Source organism: Rhinichthys klamathensis, unplaced genomic scaffold, assembly GCF_029890125.1.
Source record: "Rhinichthys klamathensis goyatoka isolate OS25496 unplaced genomic scaffold, OSU_Roscu_1.1 h1tg000487l_1, whole genome shotgun sequence".
Lineage (NCBI taxonomy): Eukaryota > Metazoa > Chordata > Actinopteri > Cypriniformes > Leuciscidae > Rhinichthys > Rhinichthys klamathensis.
Genome location: NW_026606974.1, coordinates 2351292 through 2372417, shown reverse-complemented (window position 1 = coordinate 2372417; position 21126 = coordinate 2351292). Strand labels below are relative to the sequence as shown.

The 21126-nt window shown below is 40.7% G+C and overlaps 1 protein-coding gene across 1 annotated transcript; it reads left to right on the top strand.

The window, feature by feature from the left end:
• The first annotated feature begins 2669 nt into the window (after positions 1-2669).
• Positions 2670-8542, top strand: lipg (lipase, endothelial). Its single transcript, XM_056237515.1, has 10 exons — positions 2670-2893; positions 4554-4738; positions 5155-5334; positions 6074-6185; positions 6319-6543; positions 6639-6881; positions 6973-7090; positions 7220-7444; positions 7546-7641; positions 7869-8542. Exons 1-10 carry the CDS (start codon positions 2791-2793, stop codon positions 7879-7881), a joined length of 1500 nt encoding a protein of 499 aa, XP_056093490.1. The 5' UTR covers positions 2670-2790; the 3' UTR covers positions 7882-8542.
• Positions 8543-21126: the final 12584 nt, after the last annotated feature.

Sequence of the window (21126 nt, the reverse complement as noted above, 5' to 3'; positions counted from 1 at the left end):
AAAACGATTTCCGGTTCTGTGTTAAACATGTAAAACGTCTGCAAAACCCAATTAATGCTTGTGTTACTTTGTGATATAAAACTCAAAATAATATCAAAATAATTATTTAATGAATGCACATCTATAAACCAACCAGGAAATTTCGTAAAATCGGATTTAAAAGAGGGCACAGATCTTTACACAGTCAGAGCAGACAGAAAGCCAGCCATGTGATATAAAGATCGTGTATATAAAAATCCTTATTTCTTTTTAAAGATTAGAATATATTCGGAATATATTCTAACCCAAAGTGATAAAGTTTTAAGTCAAGTTTTGTTTTGTAGATTATTTCAGTCTTAAATTAGATTATTTAGCCAAATAATTTAAATTTATAGAACCTCGTTTATATCTAGGCTATATGCTATATTACATCTATGGGTTTTCAATATTTTAATCATTTGCGTGACATAGAGTTCACAATTTTAAAATTCTCCCATATTTCCAAGTTTTCCATGACTGTGTGAAACTATAATTTTACCGAAAGTTTAACTCTTTTCTTTTGCTGTCCTTTAGGAAATGCAAATCTGGATTGTATTATGTGTTGAAACTCAATAGGCCTTCAGTGTTCACTTTCCAGGCCATTTACCAAAGAGTAAAACCTTGCATGAAACAAGGATTAGTAGCCTAACTTTAAAACTCTGTTTGTTGCTCTAAAATAAAATGTGAGTGCTAAATACCCACAATTTTAAAGAAAATGGGGAAAATAGAATTATCCAGGTTTGTAAATTGACCTGTAACACTAACCCAAATGTACATAACAGGGCAAATTGCAATATATCCCCCTGAAACAAGCATGTTGTGCAATGTTATAGAATTGCAGATTTTTTTATTTATCTATTTGATAAATTATCAGAGTTTATTATAATTTGTATTAATATTTTCAATGAGTTTTTATTTATATTTTCCATTTTATTTAAATTTTAGTTAATGTTTTGGTAATTTTATTGTGTGTTTTTGTTTTGTTTTGTTGTGTGTCATTTCTAATCGTTTTTTATGTCTATATAGTTTTTAAAAAAGTTTTAGTTAGAAGGCTAAATCAAGTTAAATTAAATTAAAATGAGAAATGTTGTCTTGGCAACTAGCTAAAATAAAATAAGTTTAAATTTTTTTATATTTTATTTTATTTCAGTTAATGTTTATTTTATTTCAAGTAATAAAAAATAAATGTTATATGGTTTTAGTTTTAGTTAACTATAATAAACCTGGTGCACAGATTCATATCTGTCACATTCTATAAGCTTGCATGAGATACAATTAAGCCTAAAGCATAACTGTTGCAGGAAATGTATAGTCGGTTAGTCTTTTTTTCTTCCATTTGATGAAACACGAACTAAGTTACTAGGTCAATGTGTTTGATGTCAACGTGTCCAAATGCCCAACTTCTATGCCACAGACAGAAAGTGGCCGGTGAATAATGTGTTTTTGTTAAGCTCTATAGCTCTTTAGTATGCAGCCCTTGTCCTATGCACAGGCTTCATCTGGGCGTTTTCTAAAAGAGAATCCACTATATAAATGGAGGGAGGGGGCCAAGCTTTTTATATGACCTACTTGGATTTCACCAACATCCAGTAGCTATGTTCTAATTTTATGTTTGCCAAAATCATCTATACAAAGGTTATCATCTTGACACCTCTGGCCAATAGTTGCCCTGTAATGTTTAATCGCATACAACCTTTGTTGTTCTATGAAGAAATTAGTCTTTTAGCCTAAACAACTTGTGAATGTTCAGGTAGCTACATATTTTGGAAATTTCAATGAATGTCTCTGTGACTTTACCCCAGTGAATATTTCTCAGAGAAGGTTTGTTTTTGAAGGTTCAGAAGTGTTGACAACATATAACCTAATGAATATTTCCAACATTACTGCCTAGAAAAAAAAAGATATTTCATTGAATATTCATTGACATCTCAAAGAGAATAGTCCTACTTATTATTATTGAGAAGATTAATAATAATCAAGTTAAGAAGTGTTGTTAATGTGGAAAATCGTTTTTTAATAGCCTATGATAATATTTAATCTTCTCGCCTAAAAAGAATATTCTCAAAAGCGAAATTCAACATTTTCGGGTAAAAACTCGATAAAACGCAACTGACATAAATTCAGTACAATTTACACAAAAAAAGTTTACAAATATTTTTTTATATAAAAATGTACTATATCATATTGGAATTTTAGTTTGGCGTGACAGAATTCAGGACGGTTTTGAACATCGTTTTTGAAATAACAAACAACAAACATTTATCCAAAACCTAGAAAGAGCCCGTCTCCCCTACATTGTAAAATCTGAACAACAATTGCCCCAATAGACTTTGAAACATAAACATCGCATGTTTGTCTATATTTGTAAACAAGCACAGTCATGTGCAGTGCTGATGGCTCGTTAACCGTTGGTATGCCCCGTGCGTCAGTCAGCAGCACCTCAGCACGAGACCCGGGAGGCATAGGGTTAACAGTTGCGTGAGAAAGAATGTGTGCCAGTCTCTTTGACAAACTTACAACTCATTCAAAACGTATATGCCACGCCCTCACCGTAGACGCAGGGGCTTGACCAATTAGAGAGAAAGAATTTTGTCGTAGATATCTGCCGATGGTCAGATGACTGAAAAAAACTATTTAAAACTCTAATGAGCAACCTGATACAGGTTCATACACTTTCCTGGCACCTCTCAGTGAAGGATTAATTCGTAAAACGTCCTCAGTTACAAAAGTTTGTCAAAAGATTAACGAAAGTATTTTACAGCTCTAAACATTATGGTAGAAAAATCAATAAGAATTGCAATTTGCTTGTGTTTTATCCTGTGCCATTCATTCGGTGCCATAGCTGCTGCGCCCGGCGAGAACGCTCACTCGAAAGGTAAGATAGCTCTTTTAAGTCTTTAGTTTACTAAATAATTACTGTTAACGGATTTTTAATACTAAGCGTTTACTTTAGTGTGCAGAAATTCCTCATTGATTTATATTTTGAAGCTTTTCTGTTTATAATCATTTTCTTCGCGGACAATGGCCAACAGTCCCGATTTCATTCAAACTGTAAGTTAGAGAAACGCGTTTTTCTCACATTCTCAAAAGGACTAGCTACGTGAATGAACCTGTCAATAAAAAAAAAAAAAGAATGACATGAAAGTTTAAATGTCCGCTTTCTTTGACGTGTCGGCGAATCACAAAAGCAAAACCCGGACAATCCACTTTCTTTGGGATGTGCCCTTTAAAAAAACGCCCAGATAAGTCCACGTTTTATCAACGGTCTGCCGCGTTGTCTTGTCGACCGCAGTGACTTTGTTCTGAAAAAACTATAACTTATGACTTTTAAACGACTTGCACGAGCGGTGGATTTAAAAATAAACAAATAAAACAATTATTAGCTTAACGTTTGCGAACAATGTTTGGAATACCGGGGAGCGCCTTAACATAATTTGTTAAAGTGTTACTCCTTGTTTTTGCTCGATTTGTTGTAAAATTACCACATTTTATAAATGTAAAGTAAACAGTAAGTTTTAAACATGAACTGTATGTAACACACACACCTTATGAAAATTAACCATGGTTTTATTATAGTAAAAGTGTGGTAACCATGTTTTTTAGTGGATCAATTACCATTTCCATAACCACAGTTTTACCACAAATTTTTATAAAATTAGTGTATTAGTAGGCTATATCAAAACCATGGTTAATTTGTGGGTACCATGGTTTAACTATAACATGTTTTTTTTTAATTATTTGTAGTAAAACCATGGTTAATTTTAGTAAGGTGTGTGTATATATACAGTAGTCAGCATTTGAAGTGGATCAAAACCTTTCATCAAAGTATACATGAATTTTGAACAATACCTGTTCTTGTCTTAGGACAACTTTGATTAACTTGTTTGATCCACTTCAAATGTTCACTGTGTATACACGCATACACACACCTTACGAAAATTAACCATGCGGTTTTACCACAAATAAAACCAAAAAAAAAAAAAAACGTTACATGCAGCTACTACATACACACCAAAACATAAGCTAACAACAAAAGACCCCCTGTTTGTAAGCATTAGTCTTGTAATACAAAGATGCGATTTACACAGACGTACAAGTTCTATCACCTCAGGAGGATTGTGATCATGTATGTGATTTCACCCCTGTAGCTCATTTCTAATTGGTTAAACTGATTGTGTTTCAACACTCCAGTAATTTTTCAGCCCAAGTAAGGGAAGGAAGACCATGGTTTCATCCTCCTGAAACTGCGTGGACTGTTTGTAAACTCTTACATCCCAAATCAAGACTATATTTGGCATTCTTATAATGGTCAACTGGTTCAACACAAGTTCTGCTCTCTCTACAGTAGCTCAATTGTTCAAGCTAGTCATTAAAACGAGATGTTGTCACAAGACTTGCCATGAATGAACTCGAGCTCAACACCTTATGAAACAATTAAGCTCTTTGAAATGCCTTAAGCACTATTTTTCCAATATTACATGTAGAGTTTAGAGATTTTACATAAACCTAATTCATCATTTTACTCCTCCTTCTAGATGATGCAAAAGACAACTTCTCTTTGGATCCTGTGCAACTTCATGACCGAATCAAGTACAACATGCGAAAGTCTTTTGATCTTGATGACGACGGCTGTTACCTCCAACCTGGGAAAAAGGAAAGCATTGAGGAGTGTGGCTTCAATGCCACAGTCAAGACCATTCTGATCATCCACGGCTGGACGGTGAGACATTCCAGATTGTCATGTAATCTGCCTATGGTTTTAATATTGGATTCGACTTTTAAAGATTTTGACACCAAAGCCTCCACAGCCTTAATCTTCAGAAGGTTCCAAATATTTTATCTTTGAAGCAATGATTGAGGTTTATGTATTTACATTTATGCATTTGGCAGAAATTGTATCCAAAGTGACTTGCATTGCAATTCTTGCTTTCCCTGGGAATCTAACCCATGACCTTGGCGTTGCAAGCGCCAACGCTCTACTGTTTGAGCTACAGGAAAGGTTTACCAGAAACTTTCTTTAGTGTAGCAACTAGCAATACATTCACTTCTCAGGTGTAAAGCTAATATTGGAATTTCACACGTGATTGCTGGATCTTTGCTGGTTTGGTTTGGTAAAGGGTGTGTTATCTTTTACAGATGAGTGGCATGTTTGAGAACTGGATGCACAAGCTGGTGGCTGCTGTTCAGAGGCGAGAGTCTGAGGCTAATGTGGTGGTGGTCGATTGGCTGGGACTGGCCCACCAACTTTACCCTGATGCCGTCAACCATACCCACCGGGTTGGGCAGAGCGTCGCTACCCTTTTGGACTGGCTCCAGGTACGTCTATATTATACATCCCGCTTGGTGTGTTTGGTTCTCTTTGTGTGCATTTGAGAGAACTGGCAACCGTGAAAACTCTGCTTGTGGCCTTATACATTGGTTCTTTGTTGGTATTATTCATCTTTTCTCAGGACAGCAGATGTCCTGGTGAAGTACAATTTGTCTTTTCCAGATGGGTCTGTTTAGTTTTTTTGTTGTTTGAGATGTTGGGAATTACCCCATGGCATTATGGGTGTTCTCATGGAACAAAACAGATTCATGCATCAAAGCTGGGTTCCTTAGACTCTTGGGTATTTTACACAGGAAAGATGCAAGCAGTGTAAATGAGCAGCTGAACTTAATAACCCCCCAACACACACACACACACGGATGCCCCAGCTGGCACTGAGCATGGCACAGCAATCATGTGCAAAAAGCATAATGACTTTTTTACATGTCATCAGCCTTGTGGCGTCTAAAACATTGTTCCCTCAGATAAAAGTATTTTCTTTTATTGCACATTTTACATTTTGTTTAGAAGTTTGCCTATTGGATAGTCATTTCTTTTTAGAACATTTCACCTTCTGAATTTAGTTAGACGAAGCAAGCAAATAAATATTTTGCCTATTTCATTTTAATAATTTGTAGAGTTTAAAATGTAGTTTACAAATAAATAAGACAAATAATTATATTATTCTATCTAATATTTATTAACATAGTAATAATAATAAAACTTGAATGTATGTCTATTTGATAGGAAGAAGAGAAGCTACAGCTTGAGGACGTGCACGTGATTGGATACAGTCTTGGGGCTCATGTTGCTGGATATGCTGGAACGTTTGTAAAAGGAAATATTGGACGTATAACTGGTGAGGTGGTTTTTTTTGTTTGTTTTAAATTAAGGACATCTTGACTTTTTGAAACAAAGCTTTGGAATTGCTTAGTCTTTTTGCACACAGTCATTGAGGCCTAAATATCTAAATCTCTGTCCTTATTGAACAGGTTTAGATCCAGCTGGCCCCATGTTCGAGGGGACAGAGTCCCATAAGCGGCTTTCTCCGGATGATGCAGACTTTGTCGATGTCCTGCACACATACACACGGGGAGCTTTGGGAGTCAGTATTGGGATCCAGGAGCCAATTGGGCACATTGATATATATCCCAATGGTGGGGATGTACAGCCAGGCTGTTCTTTAGGAGATGTGCTATCCACTGCTGCTGCAGGAAGTAAGTACTTCAGTTTTGTTGCTGTTTTGGCAAATTCCAACTCTTTTCATGGTTGCCAACCATCATTTTACCACATCTGTCTTGTCACCACACAGACTTTGTGGAAGTCATGAAGTGTGAGCATGAGCGGGCAGTGCATCTCTTTGTGGACTCCCTCATGAACAAGGACCACGTGAGCTACGCCTTTCAATGTACCGGCCCTGATCGCTTCAAGAAGGGAATTTGTCTCAGCTGCAGGAAGAACCGCTGCAACAGCATTGGTTACAACTCCAAGAAAATGCGGAAGAGGAGAAACAGCAAGATGTACCTGAAGACTCGCGCGGACACGCCTTTTGGCGGTAAGTAATTATAGTGTCCTTTCAAAGTCACATGCTGTAATGATGAGTCACTTTGCTTGTTGCAATATTAAACTGGTTATTTTCTCTACAGGTTACCACTACCAGATGAAGATGCATGTGTTCGACAGGAAGAATGCAGATTCAGATCCCACTTTCTACGTCAAACTACACGGATCCCATAATGATACCAATAACCTCAGCGTAGACATGTTAGTAAGCAGCTCATGATTAAGATTATATTGCAGAAATATTCTCCAATTATCTGGTAAACATTTATATGGGCTCTTTTGAATGTGAAAGCAAGGTTCAAATCTGACCTGGCTTCTCTCTTTTCACAGTGCTGAAGGAGTTGGTCTGAACCTCACAAACACATTTCTCGTCTTCACGGAAGATGACATCGGTGACCTGCTAAAAATTTCACTTCGCTGGGAAGGTCCTTCCGATTCCTGGTCGTCCGTATTGAAACACATCAAGTCATCGTTCTGGTCCTGGTCGAGTAAACCGGACAAAAAAGTTTTGGAGGTTCGCAGGATCAGAGTCAAAGCAGGAGAAACGCAGAAGAAGTAAGTCTTGGAGCTTATTGGTTGCGAATTTGTGGAATGACTCGCTTTACACTTGTTTTTTTTAGTGGTGTTCGTTAAAGTTGTAATTGTTTCTTTCACAGGTTCACCTTCTGTGCTGAAGAGACTGAGATCTCGCCAGGGCAAGATATTACATTTGTTAAATGTCGTGATGGGTGGGAAGTAAAACCTAGGAAACGGTATGTATGCATGTCGACTATTCACATAATGGATTGTGTGTGTATATATATATATATATATATATATATATATATATACACATACGTATATTCAGATCAGCCCCAAACTATATTTTTAACTTATGTATATATAAATAAGTTATATACAAATATATTATTATAAAAAAATATATATATATTTATATGCATGTAAATGTGTATGTTTATATTCATATTTATTTTTGCAGGTTGCACTACTGAGAGGAATCACTGTTACCCAGGGACCCAAGCTGGCACAGGGCCTGAGCACTTTTGTTTGATTTGATACACATTTGGTGGGATGAGGCACCATATCGGTTTCGGTGGGTAGAACACAACTCGTGCTGCTCATGGCCAGCTCAGATGGGTGATGATGGCTGGTTACTGGACTTGCTCAGGGCAGTTTCTTTTTCTACCAGTGGGCTGTTTTGGATGGTTTGAGATTCTAGGTCTTCATCTTTTGATACTATTTGTATGTTTTCTATTGTTGCATTCAGAACATCCGTTTTATGGATCTCAGACTCTTCCTTAACAACGCAATGCTTGTTATATATATTTTTGTACGTTTTTAATTTATGAAGGACAAAAAAAGCACTGTAAAACCAAGCTTATTTATCAACCTAATGCACACCTTGTACCAAGGCATAAATTAATTCTCTCCCAAGTTATCTGGTGACCACTTTTACATGTGTATGTGTCTGTGGATTTCAATAGAAAGATTTTATGTGAATTCACAGTATTATTTAAGGTCAGAAGAATGGAGAGAGCCGCTCTGTTTGTCTTCGTAAAAATGTTGCACATTTTTGTGCCTTGTTTTGTGTATATAATGTTTATATAAAATGTAAGAATAATAATTTGTAATAAAAATACCTTGGATCCACTTGTCATTTATAGATGTTATGTTATTGGTATGATGCATTCTATTAACAAACGTGTTTTGAAAGGATGGTGTGGTATTAATACTATTCATTTTGAATGCTGAGTTGTACTCTTGCATAATAATTTAGTATAACTTACAGTAAGCTGATTTGCATTTATGCAACTTGAGTAGGTTATAAAATATGCTACAAGCCAGCGGAATGATAGGGAAACGTGACATAGCAACTTAAGCTTGTAAATAATCCCATGTCATTCCAAACCGGTATGACTGACTTTCTTCTGTGGAAGACAAAAGAAGAGTTTATAAAGATTTCTAGGTGCTCTTTGTAGTTACAGTGAATGTGGACTGAAGACTACGATGAAACTGGTTCACATTCAGATTCTTGCTATATATCCTTGGTATATATCCTGCATCAGTGAGTTAAACCTGAGACTGTATCAGACTGGTTTTGTGAACTGGATCTGTCCCAAAAAGATCCAAATCAAAAGAATGATTTGTTCAGGAAACAAACATTGCATTTACTATACTTTTATGGTGGTTTAGCATACTTTTTGATACTTGAAAACTTCAGACCCCCATTCATTGAAACAGCATGGAAAAGAACAGAGTGGTCATCCAAGTTTCTTCTTAGGAAATTAAGTCGTACATGTATGGAAAACATGAGTATTAGTAAATTATATTACAATTTTCCTTTTTTGTGTGGCCTTGGGACCAGTCCTTATCAGCTGCCATAAATATCTTTTTTTTTTTTTAGAAGGAATAAATAGACTAGAAAATACTAGAAATCGTCTAGAGTTTTACCAGAAGTTTCCTTCTCTTCAAAGGAGTGATCTAGATTGTGCTTGCAGTGCCGTTTGTGTGTGTTGCTTTCAGGAATGCTAAACCAGTTGAGTATTTCTGGTGAAAAACCTCTCAGAAATGTTGAAATCTTTCCAGAATATTTATCAGTTACTGTAAAAGGAAAGCGTCAGGACACCATAGAAATAATTGTGAATGAGGTGACAAGAGACAGGAAATGTCAGTTATCTGACACAATGGTTTCAGTGGATAATGCTACATTACAGTAGGAACATTCTCACTGCATCTCCAAGCAAATGACGTATAATTTATATCGGAGTAAAACAATGGCTTTTCTTATAATTAGGAAATACAGATGGAAAGTCGAACCCTAAACCTAACCTTATGTAGTTACCTACCAAGTACTTATACATGTAAGTGCACGTACTGTAAAATAAAGTGGTTGCAATCAGTACGGTTTGGCCCAACGGTGGAAAAGCGCTGTCTGGCTCATCAAGCACGTCATAAGGGAGAGCGGGGCACAACCTAACGCTTTTTGACACTCAGTTTGTGTAAACCTAAAGTTCAGAGTATTTATTTTTTCCTTCATTCATTTCACACATGTATAGTACAATTTTGTGGGTTTGTTTCATTAATACAGTGTGTGTATACTTTTTTTCTTGATTTACCCCAAAAGAATAGAAGTGAACTGTGACAACATGCCCCATAGGTGGGGTACATTATAACATGACCATATGACAGATTAAAATGTTATCTGATCTAATAAAAAGAATATACAAGACAAACTAAAATATTTTCTTAACTTTTTAACATAAAATAATGCCATTATTAATAATTAAAAATAAATAAATTTTTGAGTTTGACAACAAACACACCGCAAAACACAGCTATACAACTAGTTCAAAACATAATAATAATGAATAATTTCTGAACACTGACTCTCAGTCTTTTTTCACCTTTCTCCTCAAGGTTTCTCAATAGAATTCATAAAAGTATAGAATAGAATAGCATTGTTCTAAAACTTTCCCCATCTGCGGAACTAGGATTTAAACCTGGTTGGTGTCTTCTGCTAGTTATAGCGAAGCATTAAAACAATTATCTAAACTGTTAAATAACAGATTGCAGATTAAAATAATATCAGATTTTATTTTTTAATTAAACACAAAAAATAGAGATAAAAAACATAAACATAAGTAAGAAAATTACTTTTGCTATGGTCAAATAAATGGTCAGTGATATCTTCCAAAGATTTCTGAATTTTGGCGCATTTTTTCTCTCTATATATGTTGATATGGCAACTAGTACATACACCAAGTTTCATCATGCTAGCATGTGTGGAAGTATTTAAAACAAGTGTGTTACAACTAGCCCGCGTTAGTTTGTGCCCCGCTCACCCCTATGTCAGCGGTCAGACAATTTCCAGCACCCTTGAGGTAAAGCTTGAACTTCCTAATGTAATTGTTGACAAAACATGCAGTGCTCGTGTGATTATGTATAGGTTATAAGGAGAACATGCTCCATGACTGTATACCCTTTGATGGCAGAGAGCAGAATGTTCCATTCAACCTTCTCCGAATGCTTGGTAACGTCATCCAGCAGGTCGTTATGCAAACACAACAAGAGGCCTCCTTGTCCAGCTGTGTGCAGCATGTGCCTAAAGCAGAACTGACCTGCCGAGAAACACACGTGTTCTCATTGCCATTTTAAACCTGTGAATGTGTACACAACATATATTGATTGACTGGTTGTAATGCGACTCAAGTAACTATTCGAACACAATGCACTTGGCACGTTACCTATTGCTCAATGTACAGTATGTGGGTGCAGAATGATGTATGAAGGAGATTATTGATGAATAATTATTCTTTGTGCTGTATATATTGCGTTTGATGGCTGTAATAAAGCGCACGACGAAAGGAATAGGGAAAGAAAAGTGTCTTTATTAAATCGACACAGAACACTCAGGAGATAGAAGCAGAAGGACGTAACTAAACCACATAAACAATAGCGACACCGGACACAGAACTATGGAAACTTTGGGCTTAAATACATGCATTGGGAACGTAATCAAGGTGAACAGAAACAGGTGTAAGGAAACTAACTAAAACTCAGGCAGGCAAAACAGGAACAGAACTTTTTTTTTATTGCTATTTATTTTTATTTCAGTTTTAGTTAGTTTTAGTTTTTATTTATTTCCGGATAATAATTTTTAAACTTAAAGTTGCTGTCCGCAGTTTTTTCTCTTTGTCGCCAACTCTGTTCGAAATCTGCAATTGCAGCTATTTGCGGAATTATCAACTTTACGTGAGTTGTGCCTCGGCACGGCACAGCGCGGATGAATCCAATCTTTTGAGGAGAATGTGTAGCTGTCAGTCACCACCGGTGTGGATACTGTCATTCAGAATCACAGATTCTACTTTTTGGAAGTATGACCAACATAAGAATTTTCACATGTCATCTGAACAAGTAAGTAACATCCACTTTTGTTCTGACCAACTAAGGGGAAAAAAGCATTGCAGTAAATCGCGCAGATTAAATCTAATGATCGCTTATGTCTTACCTGTCCAGCAGAAAAAAGCCGCCTCTGCGTCCGTTTTGAACCCCTTCAAAACACGGAGTTCACAGCACCTTTCAAAAGCCCTTCCGATATTTATCCTTGTTTTCGCATGGGTCCCGTTGCAGACTCTTTTTTTCTGTAGCCACTCCGAAGTCCGAAGTCTTTTACATTTTACAGCGGGTGAATCTGTTGTCACTGGTGATTGTCGTTTGAACATGTCTGGATCCGCTATCAAATTAATATGTTTAATTATATCAAGTGCTGTGAGAAAAGGCTATAAATCTCCACCTCCAACATCCTCACACGCAATATAGCCGACTAGCCGAAACTCCTTCTTTATGTGTACAGATGTGACGTAATGACGCAAAGACATGCTCGAATCTCCCGCGGAAATCCACCGGTACCATTGGAATTAAAACCATTATTACAACTACAAGCTTACCGCTTTGAATCGAGCTACGCCAAGCAGTTTTGAACACGGCTGGCTATGTACTTGCTCAGAAATGTATACAGATATACACATTTTTAAGCCAAAAAAGTTACGGACTGCAGCTTTAACTTAACTTAAACTTATTTTAGTTAATTGCCAATGCAACATTTCTAATTTACAGTTAGTTAGAGTTGTTCAACTTAAATTTTATTTCAGGTTAATTTCAATTAACAGAAACGTTTTTAATATTTTTACTTTTAGTTTTATTTAACGATAATAATCCTGCTGTATCAGATAATTTAACTTATAATGTACAGTGGACCATTTGGAAATGTTTAAAAATTGAAAAGAATCAGTTACATATGGCCCAATAGAAAGCAGAATCAAGACAGATGAAGGGTTATTTAAGATATTACAGTGTCAAAAATAAAATTTCCACTCACTCACTAAAAAAGAATTCGGTGGCCCTGAAGTGGCTCTTATCACCTCGTTAAGTTGTAAATGTGGTGATAAGTGAAAGGAAATAGCTATTATCTGACAGAGGTGTCACCTTTCTGATCAGACTGATATATTGCATCATTCACATTAGTGTATTGTATCTCCATGTGAATTACATACCACAATATACTGTATGTAAGTTTATAACTTTTGTAATGTTTTTTTATTAATTTTATTTTATTATTAATTTTAGGGACATTTTCATTTAAAAACAACAACAATCAAAAACCATTTACCATTTACATCAAAAACCTAAATTAAATCAGTTAATTGAAATGTGTGTATTACAGTGTCTAGAGCCATCATTAGACCAGCCTAGAATAAAATATTATGAAATAGATGAAATGTTAGATATGAAGAATTCAACCAATTGATGAGCTTTAGAGCTCTTTTTCTGAAACTGACTAAAAAAATTCCATAAAATACTTTTTGACAAATCTTTCATTTCGTGTAAGGAGATGAACTTTTATCACTTTTACTCTTTCATAATTTTTTATAGGCTGTCACTTTATAATCCCTTGTCATTATTATTATTATTATTAATAATATTATTATTAAATAAAAAATGGCCAAGTGAAAGAAAGGCAATGACATCTTTTGTAAAACAGATTGTTCACAAGAAAATAGATTTTGGAATGTGGGTGTGTGAAAAAGAATGTCAGCATGGTTGTGAGAATTATATATGGATTCTTGCACAAAATACTTGTATCCTTTGTGCCTCTATACATATAATGTTTCAAATATTTTTTTATTTACTAAAAAAAAAATAATGAAAAAAAGTTCATTGTTTTAATAAAGGCAATTTAATTATGACAATGACTTTTCTTGCTAAATAGAAATTTATTCAAACATGTTTCTCCACAGTTTCTTCAGTTCATTGAACCCGCCTGAGCGGTTCTCGAAACTGCTTAGAAGTGTAACAGCCATGCATGCATCATGCTCCTTTCAATAAGTCAAGTACAAACAAGCAAATATTTAATTCCTCTATAAACTTCTGGGAATCACATCTGCCGTCTCCCCCTCACCAGAGGGCTTTTATTTGATTTTCTCTGACCTGCTTACCTATAAGCACAGCCTTAGATCTTTCGGATGGTGAAGGTTGATTATATTATCCAGCATGGTGTAAATTTCAAAAGCCTATCTATAAGGATATTTTGTACATTTATCATGTTTTGGCCCCCTGTATTTAAAATCTAACTTCCTGTTAACACTCCTTACAGTGCTGTCAGGTCAGATTGAGTCATTCTCTCACCCGGCTCTACTAACACTTCCTTGTAGCACATGCATTATTCTCTGCAGTTGAATTACATGCATTCATAAACCAGGTAAAAAAAATGAAGATAAGAAATGGCAAGTATCACATTAAATTAAATGTGAAATTTTGAAACATTTTTAAGATGTACAAATTATAAGATGGAAAGTTTTGATTGGACGAGCTGCACTTGAAGCTATAAACTAAGCACACTAATGTGCCGAGCTGATATAGTGCTTGGCAACCATAAACAGCCTATTAGAATAATATTCTCAGCTTTTTACTTTGACAAAAATCATAAAGGCAAAAAACGCAGGCAGAAAACAAAAACGGTGAGAAAACAAAAGCAACAGATTTGCACACATTACAAAGACACAAAGGTCTAAACTAAACTCTCTGCTTAAATACACAATGAGCAACTCAACTAAACAGGTGATGAACATAATTAGTAGGCTACCTATGGTAACAAGTAATGAGTGGGAACATGGTAAACAATGGAAACAGGAACAGATTACAAGAAAACGAATCGGTTACCTAACGTAACCTCGGTTCTCTCTAGATGAGGGAACGAGTATTGCGTGAGCTAGCTTACGCTACGGGAAAGATTCATCTTTTCTGAGAATTTGAAGCCAAAAAATTATCCTATAATTTTGTATCCATTGTCAACGCAGTTCAGCTGCAGCAGACCATGAGCGGGCTAGCTAGCAGCTCATTGGTTCGCTCACAGAGAACTGCTTAAGCCTATGAGGAGACGCGAATGAACTCTCAGCCAATGAGAGTCTGACCTGCTCTCATTGCGTCAGAGCCCGCCGAAACGGGCGTGGTCAGAGAGTATAAATTAGCGTCCCAGGCTGTAAACTCTGGTTTTCATAGAATGAAGCGAGAACGCTAGGAGCACAAGCACGGCCAGGAACGCAATACTCGTTCCCTCATCTAGAGAGAACCGAGGTTACGTTAGGTAACCGATTCGTTCTCTTACGAGAGGTTCTCTCGTATTGCGTAAGCTAGCTTACGCTACGGGAACACCTGGTCAACACCGTGCGTGCTAAGCATCCACTATGAGTCCCAGGGGAGCCCCCGGGGAACCCTTATGAGTGGGAATAATTATATGTACCTGTGACAAAGGCCAGCAGAGCGGGCCGGAGATTGTGTGGTACATAAGCACACGATAGAGAGGGACAGAGCGAAACCGGTCTGTGTGAATGACTCCCTATAGTGCAGCTCAACCAGAAGAGCTGTAACATACTAGACTGCTAGTGGTTTAGCCTGCAAGGCGGGAACTTCCAGATTGTAAAATCTGACAAAGGTGGAGGGGGAAGCCCATCCCGCTGCCACACAAATGTCATGAATGGAAATTCCGCTGGACCATGCCCACGATGAGGCCATGCCTCTAGTGGAATGAGCCCTGATGCCCAGAGGGCATGGCAGGTCTTTTGATGCGTGTGCGGCTGCAATGGCATCAACTATCCATCTGGATAGAGTCTGTTTCGAGGCGGCCAACCCCTTGGTGCGCCCACCGAACGAAACCAAAAGCTGCTCGGATCGTCTGACCGGAGTAGTGCGAGTAATGTATAATCTCAGGGCCCTGACCGGACACAGGAGATTAGAGTCAGCTTCGCTATCGGATGCAGGCAGAGCCAATAGGGAAATAACTTGTGCCCTGAACGGGGTACCAATCGCTTTTGGGACATAACCATGTCTAGGTTTGAGAACGACTAAGGAGTCATTGGGCCCAAACTCGAGACAGGAAGCGCTACTGGACAGCGCGTGAAGGTCTCCCACACGTTTTACTGACGCGAGCGCGAGCAGAAAAACAGTTTTGAGCGAAAGGTATTTGAGGTCCATGGTGTTTAGCGGTTCAAATGGAGGGGCTTTCATAGCTTCGAGAACTATGGAAAGGTCCCAAATCGGCACCGAAGGGGGGCGTGGGGGGTTCATCCTTTTAGCTCCTTTGAGGAAGCGGATGACCAAGCCATCTTTGCCCAGTGACTGGCCGCGCTTGGGTTCAACGAACGCTGCGACGGCTGCCACATACACCTTGAGAGTGGACGGGGACCTGCCCTTGTCCAACATCTCTTGGAGAAAAACTAGCAAGGAAGGAACCTCGCATAACCGTGGGTCCAAGTTTCTGTCGGTGCACCATTTAGAGAACACAGACCATTTAGACGCATAGAGCATTCTAGTAGAAGCCGCTCTAGCCTGCATGATCGTGTTCAACACTCCCTCTGGCAAAGCAACGGGTAGTTGTTCATCACCCACGCATGTAGCGCCCAGCGCTCTGGGTGGGGATGCCAGATCGTGCCGCGAGCTTGGGAGAGGAGATCTGCTCTGATTGGAATGGGCCACGGGGCTGTCTGTGACAGCTGAGTGAGCTCCGGAAACCAAGTCTGACCCTCCCAACGCGGGGCTATGAGGAGCACCGAGTGGTAGGGGTGGGAATCTTTGGTCACCTCACGATCCGATCCGATTCCGATTCTGGGAGTCACGATCCGATTCCAGAACGATTCTTTATCTACCTTTCCCCCCCTTATTAATTCATTAGTTTATAGGCTAAGTAATTAAGTACTTTTTAAAAAATAATTACAAATTAATTTTTTTTTATTAAAACAGTTGTATGTTAAGAATTTTAAACTAATATAACTAATATAACAAATAATAAAGAGGAGCATAGAAAAATATAACAAACAACAAACAAAAAGTGCTTTCAGTAGCCTATAGATTATCTGAACGTTTTCCATTCAAGAACTGTGAGTGATTTTTCTTCATCTTTACTGTTGTTTTTTACTATGACATCATAGACTGCGGGAGATCTATTAAGCTGCATTCACGCACGCAAGTAATGCGGTGTGTCCTGTCCGTTTAATCCCTTAAGACATAACTGGCTGTGTTTACGTTAATTTTGCACAAGTACATTAAACCACTGCACGGAGTCGCACAGTCGCATGCGCGAGCAGTCTCACAAACAAAGCGCGCGTCAGCATTTGAAATTGAAAGCAGCCTTCTGTTAGTGAGGTTCATATTTTAAATATATAAGTCCACTGCATTCCAAACCACATAAATGATGACTTCGTAGAGCATTTGTAAGGAAAATACCGACGGGCGAGACCACACACTTCAAGTGTAACATCAAAGAAAGCGCGCGTCTCTCACAGCGTATCCTGTGCAATGAAGCCTGTGAAAGTCCTTGTAATTCGCTTCAACCTTTCCGAACTTTATGAAAGATTATTTTACGGAAGGTTCGAGTGGTGTAGGCTATTTGTGTGAGGAATTGGAAGCAAGCAGAATATGGGTGTTTCTAAAGCAAACTCAACGTCATCGCACATCTGGTTAAAAACTAAGCTCAGAATCGATTCTAGAATTCTCAGAATCGATCCAGAATCGTTGGAGAGAGAATCGCGATGCATCGATGGATCGATTTTTTCTCCCACCCCTACCGAGTGGCGTGTTTCCCTGATTATCTGAAGCACCTGTGGTAGCAGAGAAACCGGAGGGAATGCATAAAGCGGGCGGCTGGGCCAGGTCTGGGCTAGCGCGTCCTCGCTCTTTGAGAAAAATATTGGGCAGTGGGTGTTCTCTTCTGAGGCGAAGAGGTCCACCTCTGCTCTGCCGAATATTCGCCACAGCTTTTGGACTGTAAGAGTATGCAGGGACCATTCCCCGGGGGGAATGGGGTTCCTGGACAGACTGTCTGGACCGTCGTTCAGATGACCCGGCACGTGCGTCGCTCTGAGCGAGAGCAGGTGACACTGAGACCAAACTAAGATGCGTTCTGTCAGTCGGAAGAGATTCCTGGATCTGACTCCGCCCTGACGGTTTAGATAGGAGACCACGGCTATATTGTCTGAACGAATCAGCACGTGGTGACCGTGAATGCGCGGAAGAAAGCGCGTGAGCGCGTTCTCGACCGCCAGCATCTCCAAACAGTTTATGTGGAGGAGGCTCTCCTGAGCTGACCAGGGGCCGAAGGCCGGTGAGCCCTCGCAGACCGCACCCCCACCCGTGTTGGATGTGTCTGTCGAGATGACTTTTCGGCGAGAAAGGGTCCCCATGGAAACGCCCCGCTGAAACCATTCTGCCACAGTCCATGGCTGCAGAGCTGTGATACAGGTCTGCGTTACTTTTATCAGCTGGCGGCCCGTGGTCCACGCACGGTGAGACACACGGCTCTTCAACCAGAGCTGAAGCGGGCGCATGCGCAGTAACCCCAGCTGGAGCACCGCGGAGGCTGAGGCCATGTAACCCAACGCCTTCTGAAAAGTTTTCAGAGGTGTGAGTCCGTTCATCTGAAAAGATGCGGCAAGACGCTGAACACGGCATGCGCGCTGTGTTGACAGACGAGCCGTCATCGTGACCGAGTCTAGCTCTATACCCAAGAAGGAGATAGTCTGACTGGGTTGTAGTGCGCTCTTTGTCCAGTTGACAGAGAGGCCCAAAGCTTTCAGATGGTTGAGGAGAACTGTACGATGAGACAGTAGCTCTCTCTGTGATTGTGCCAAAATCAGCCAGTCGTCCAAATAGTTCAGTATTCGCAGCCCCTGACTCCGCAGGGGGGCGAGCGCCGCATCCATGCACTTCGTGAACGTATGGGGTGCTAGGGATAGGCCGAACGGAAGGACGGTTGATAAACCTGGCCTTCGAAGGCGAAACGTAAGAATGACCTGTGAAGGGGATTTATCTGAATCTGAAAGTAAGCATCTTTCAGATCTAGTGAAATGAACCAGTCCCCCTGGCGCACATGCGCGAGGAGTTTTCTGATAGTGAGCATTTTGAACGGTCTCTTCATGAGAACTTTGTTCAGAAATCTGAGGTCTAAGATTGGTCTGAGGCCGCCGTCTTTCTTTGGAACCAGAAAATAACGGCCGTAAAACCCCGACTCGCTCATAGATAGAGGAACTCTCTCTATAGCCCTTTTGCACAATAGTTTTGCTATCTCTGAACGGAGCAGTGTCACTGCTTCTGGGTTCACAATAGTTTCTAGCCGCGCTCGAAAATATGGAGGGCGGTGGTAAAACTGTAAGCGATAGCCTAGCCTAGTCTTTTCCTCAGCTGTGCTAGGCAGACTTCGAGTGATCAGGTTTCAGCGTGATCCTAGGCCGAGGCCCCCGAGGAGGCGGCGGTCTGTGGCGGCTGTCAGAGCGAGAACGAGGGCGGCCGCCCTGGCGTCGCTGAGAAGTCTGACTGTGCTGAGCTGGGCGCTGGAGTGGGGCTCGTGCAGGAGGCTGGTCACGTGAGCGGCCTGCAGAGGAGCTAGCGCGACGAGGCAGAAAAAGATTCATGGCCGGGGAGGCTTTCTGCACTTCGGAGAAACGGTCAACGATACCCGTGACAGCAGATCCGAAGAGGCCGGATGGAGAGAGCGGGGCGTTGAGAAAGGCGGCGCGCTCAGAATCTGCCATGTCGGCGAGTGTGAGCCACAAATGTCTTTCAGACACACAAATGGCGGCCATGCATTTCCCCAGGGCTTGAGCAGCAGATTTTGTAGCGCGAAGGGCAATGTCCGTGGCGCTCCTCAAATCCGCGACTGTGGGGAGATTTTTTCCGCTCTCGTCCCATTCACGAAGTAAATGACCCTGTAGTATCTGAAGGACGGACATGGAGTGAAGTGCAGAGGCTGCTTGGCCGGCGGCTGAGTAAGCGCGGGGGTGAAAGCTTGAATTTGCTCTGCAGGCTTTAGAGGGAAGCACAGGTGATGAGCGCCATCTCGTGGAAGGCGGGCATAAATGTGCGGCGACCAGGTCCTCTACAGGGGGAATGGAGAGATAGCCCTTTTCTGCGGCCCCGTCCACAACGCGAAGCGGGGCGGAAGAGTCAGAGCGAGATCTAGCAGAGAGCGGGGCATTCCAGGACTTCGTGAGTTCCGCGTGCAGTTCAGGCAGGAAGGGCGCGGCCCGTTTAGTGACAGGAGTCGAGCGCTGGCGGAAGTAGCTGCCGTCCATACGGTTGATGGTCTGCTCGGGGGAGGGGACCAATCGAGCCCGAGGCGTTCGGCGGCCTGTGAGAGGAGGCGCACTAATTCCTCCTCGATTCCAGCGCGGGTCCCAGAGGATTCTCGGGCCGAGGAGGCGTGAGAACCGGACCATTCCTCACTGTCTGAAGCGAGAAGCGAACAGGTTTCCTTGATGTCCGCGGCGTCATCGGAGGCGACAGAGTGGCCACTCGGCGGCAACTGTATGTCCGGAAGCGGTGGAGAAGGTGAGCGGTAGGCGACAGGCTCCGGCGGGATGAACGCTTCTAGCTGGGGTTCCGGCGGCCTCTGAGAGCGGCGTTTCTTCTTCCGCGGCGAAGTCAGAGGCGGCGCGGAAGCAACTTTAGTAGCCTGAAGTCGAGCCCGCAGGGTCGACAAAGGCATGTCCTCGCAGAGATCGCAGCCGCCATCGCTCCAATCCGAGGCAGAGAGCGCAGATGACGTGGCGGTCTCCAGTCTCGAGGGGAGCGCGGCAAGAACCGCAGGAGGATTTACGAGACATCTTTAAAAAGACGCTCAGCTGTTTTAGATACAAATAAGTATAGGAAGCTTTTTGTAAAAAGGATACAAATCCGTCGGATGGCGCTAGCTCGCAGGACGGCTGAAGGTGGCGAAGACGGCCGGCTTCCTCAGTCTCCCAGATGCTCGCTAGAGTTGCCTTTTCGACGACGGCGGCTTCTCTCAGGATCAGCAGATGCGTGTAGCCTCATTGAAGAGATGAAAATCAGAGTTTACAACCTGGGACGCTAATTTATACTCTCTGAGCACGCCCGTTTTGGCGGGCTCTGACGCAATGAGAGCAGGTCAGACTCTCATTGGCCGAGAGTTCATTCGTGTCTCCTCATAGGCTTAAGCAGTTCTCTGTGAGCGAACCAATGAGCTGCTAGCTAGCCCGCTCATGGTCTGCTGCAGCTGAACTGCGTTGACAATGGATACAAAATTATAGGATAATTTTTTGGCTTCAAATTCTCAGAAAAGATTAATCTTTCCCGTAGCGTAAGCTAGCTTACGCAATACGAGAGAACCTCTCGTAAGAGAACAAGGTGATACAAACTAAAAGTCCATAAAACAGAATTAAAACCTACGG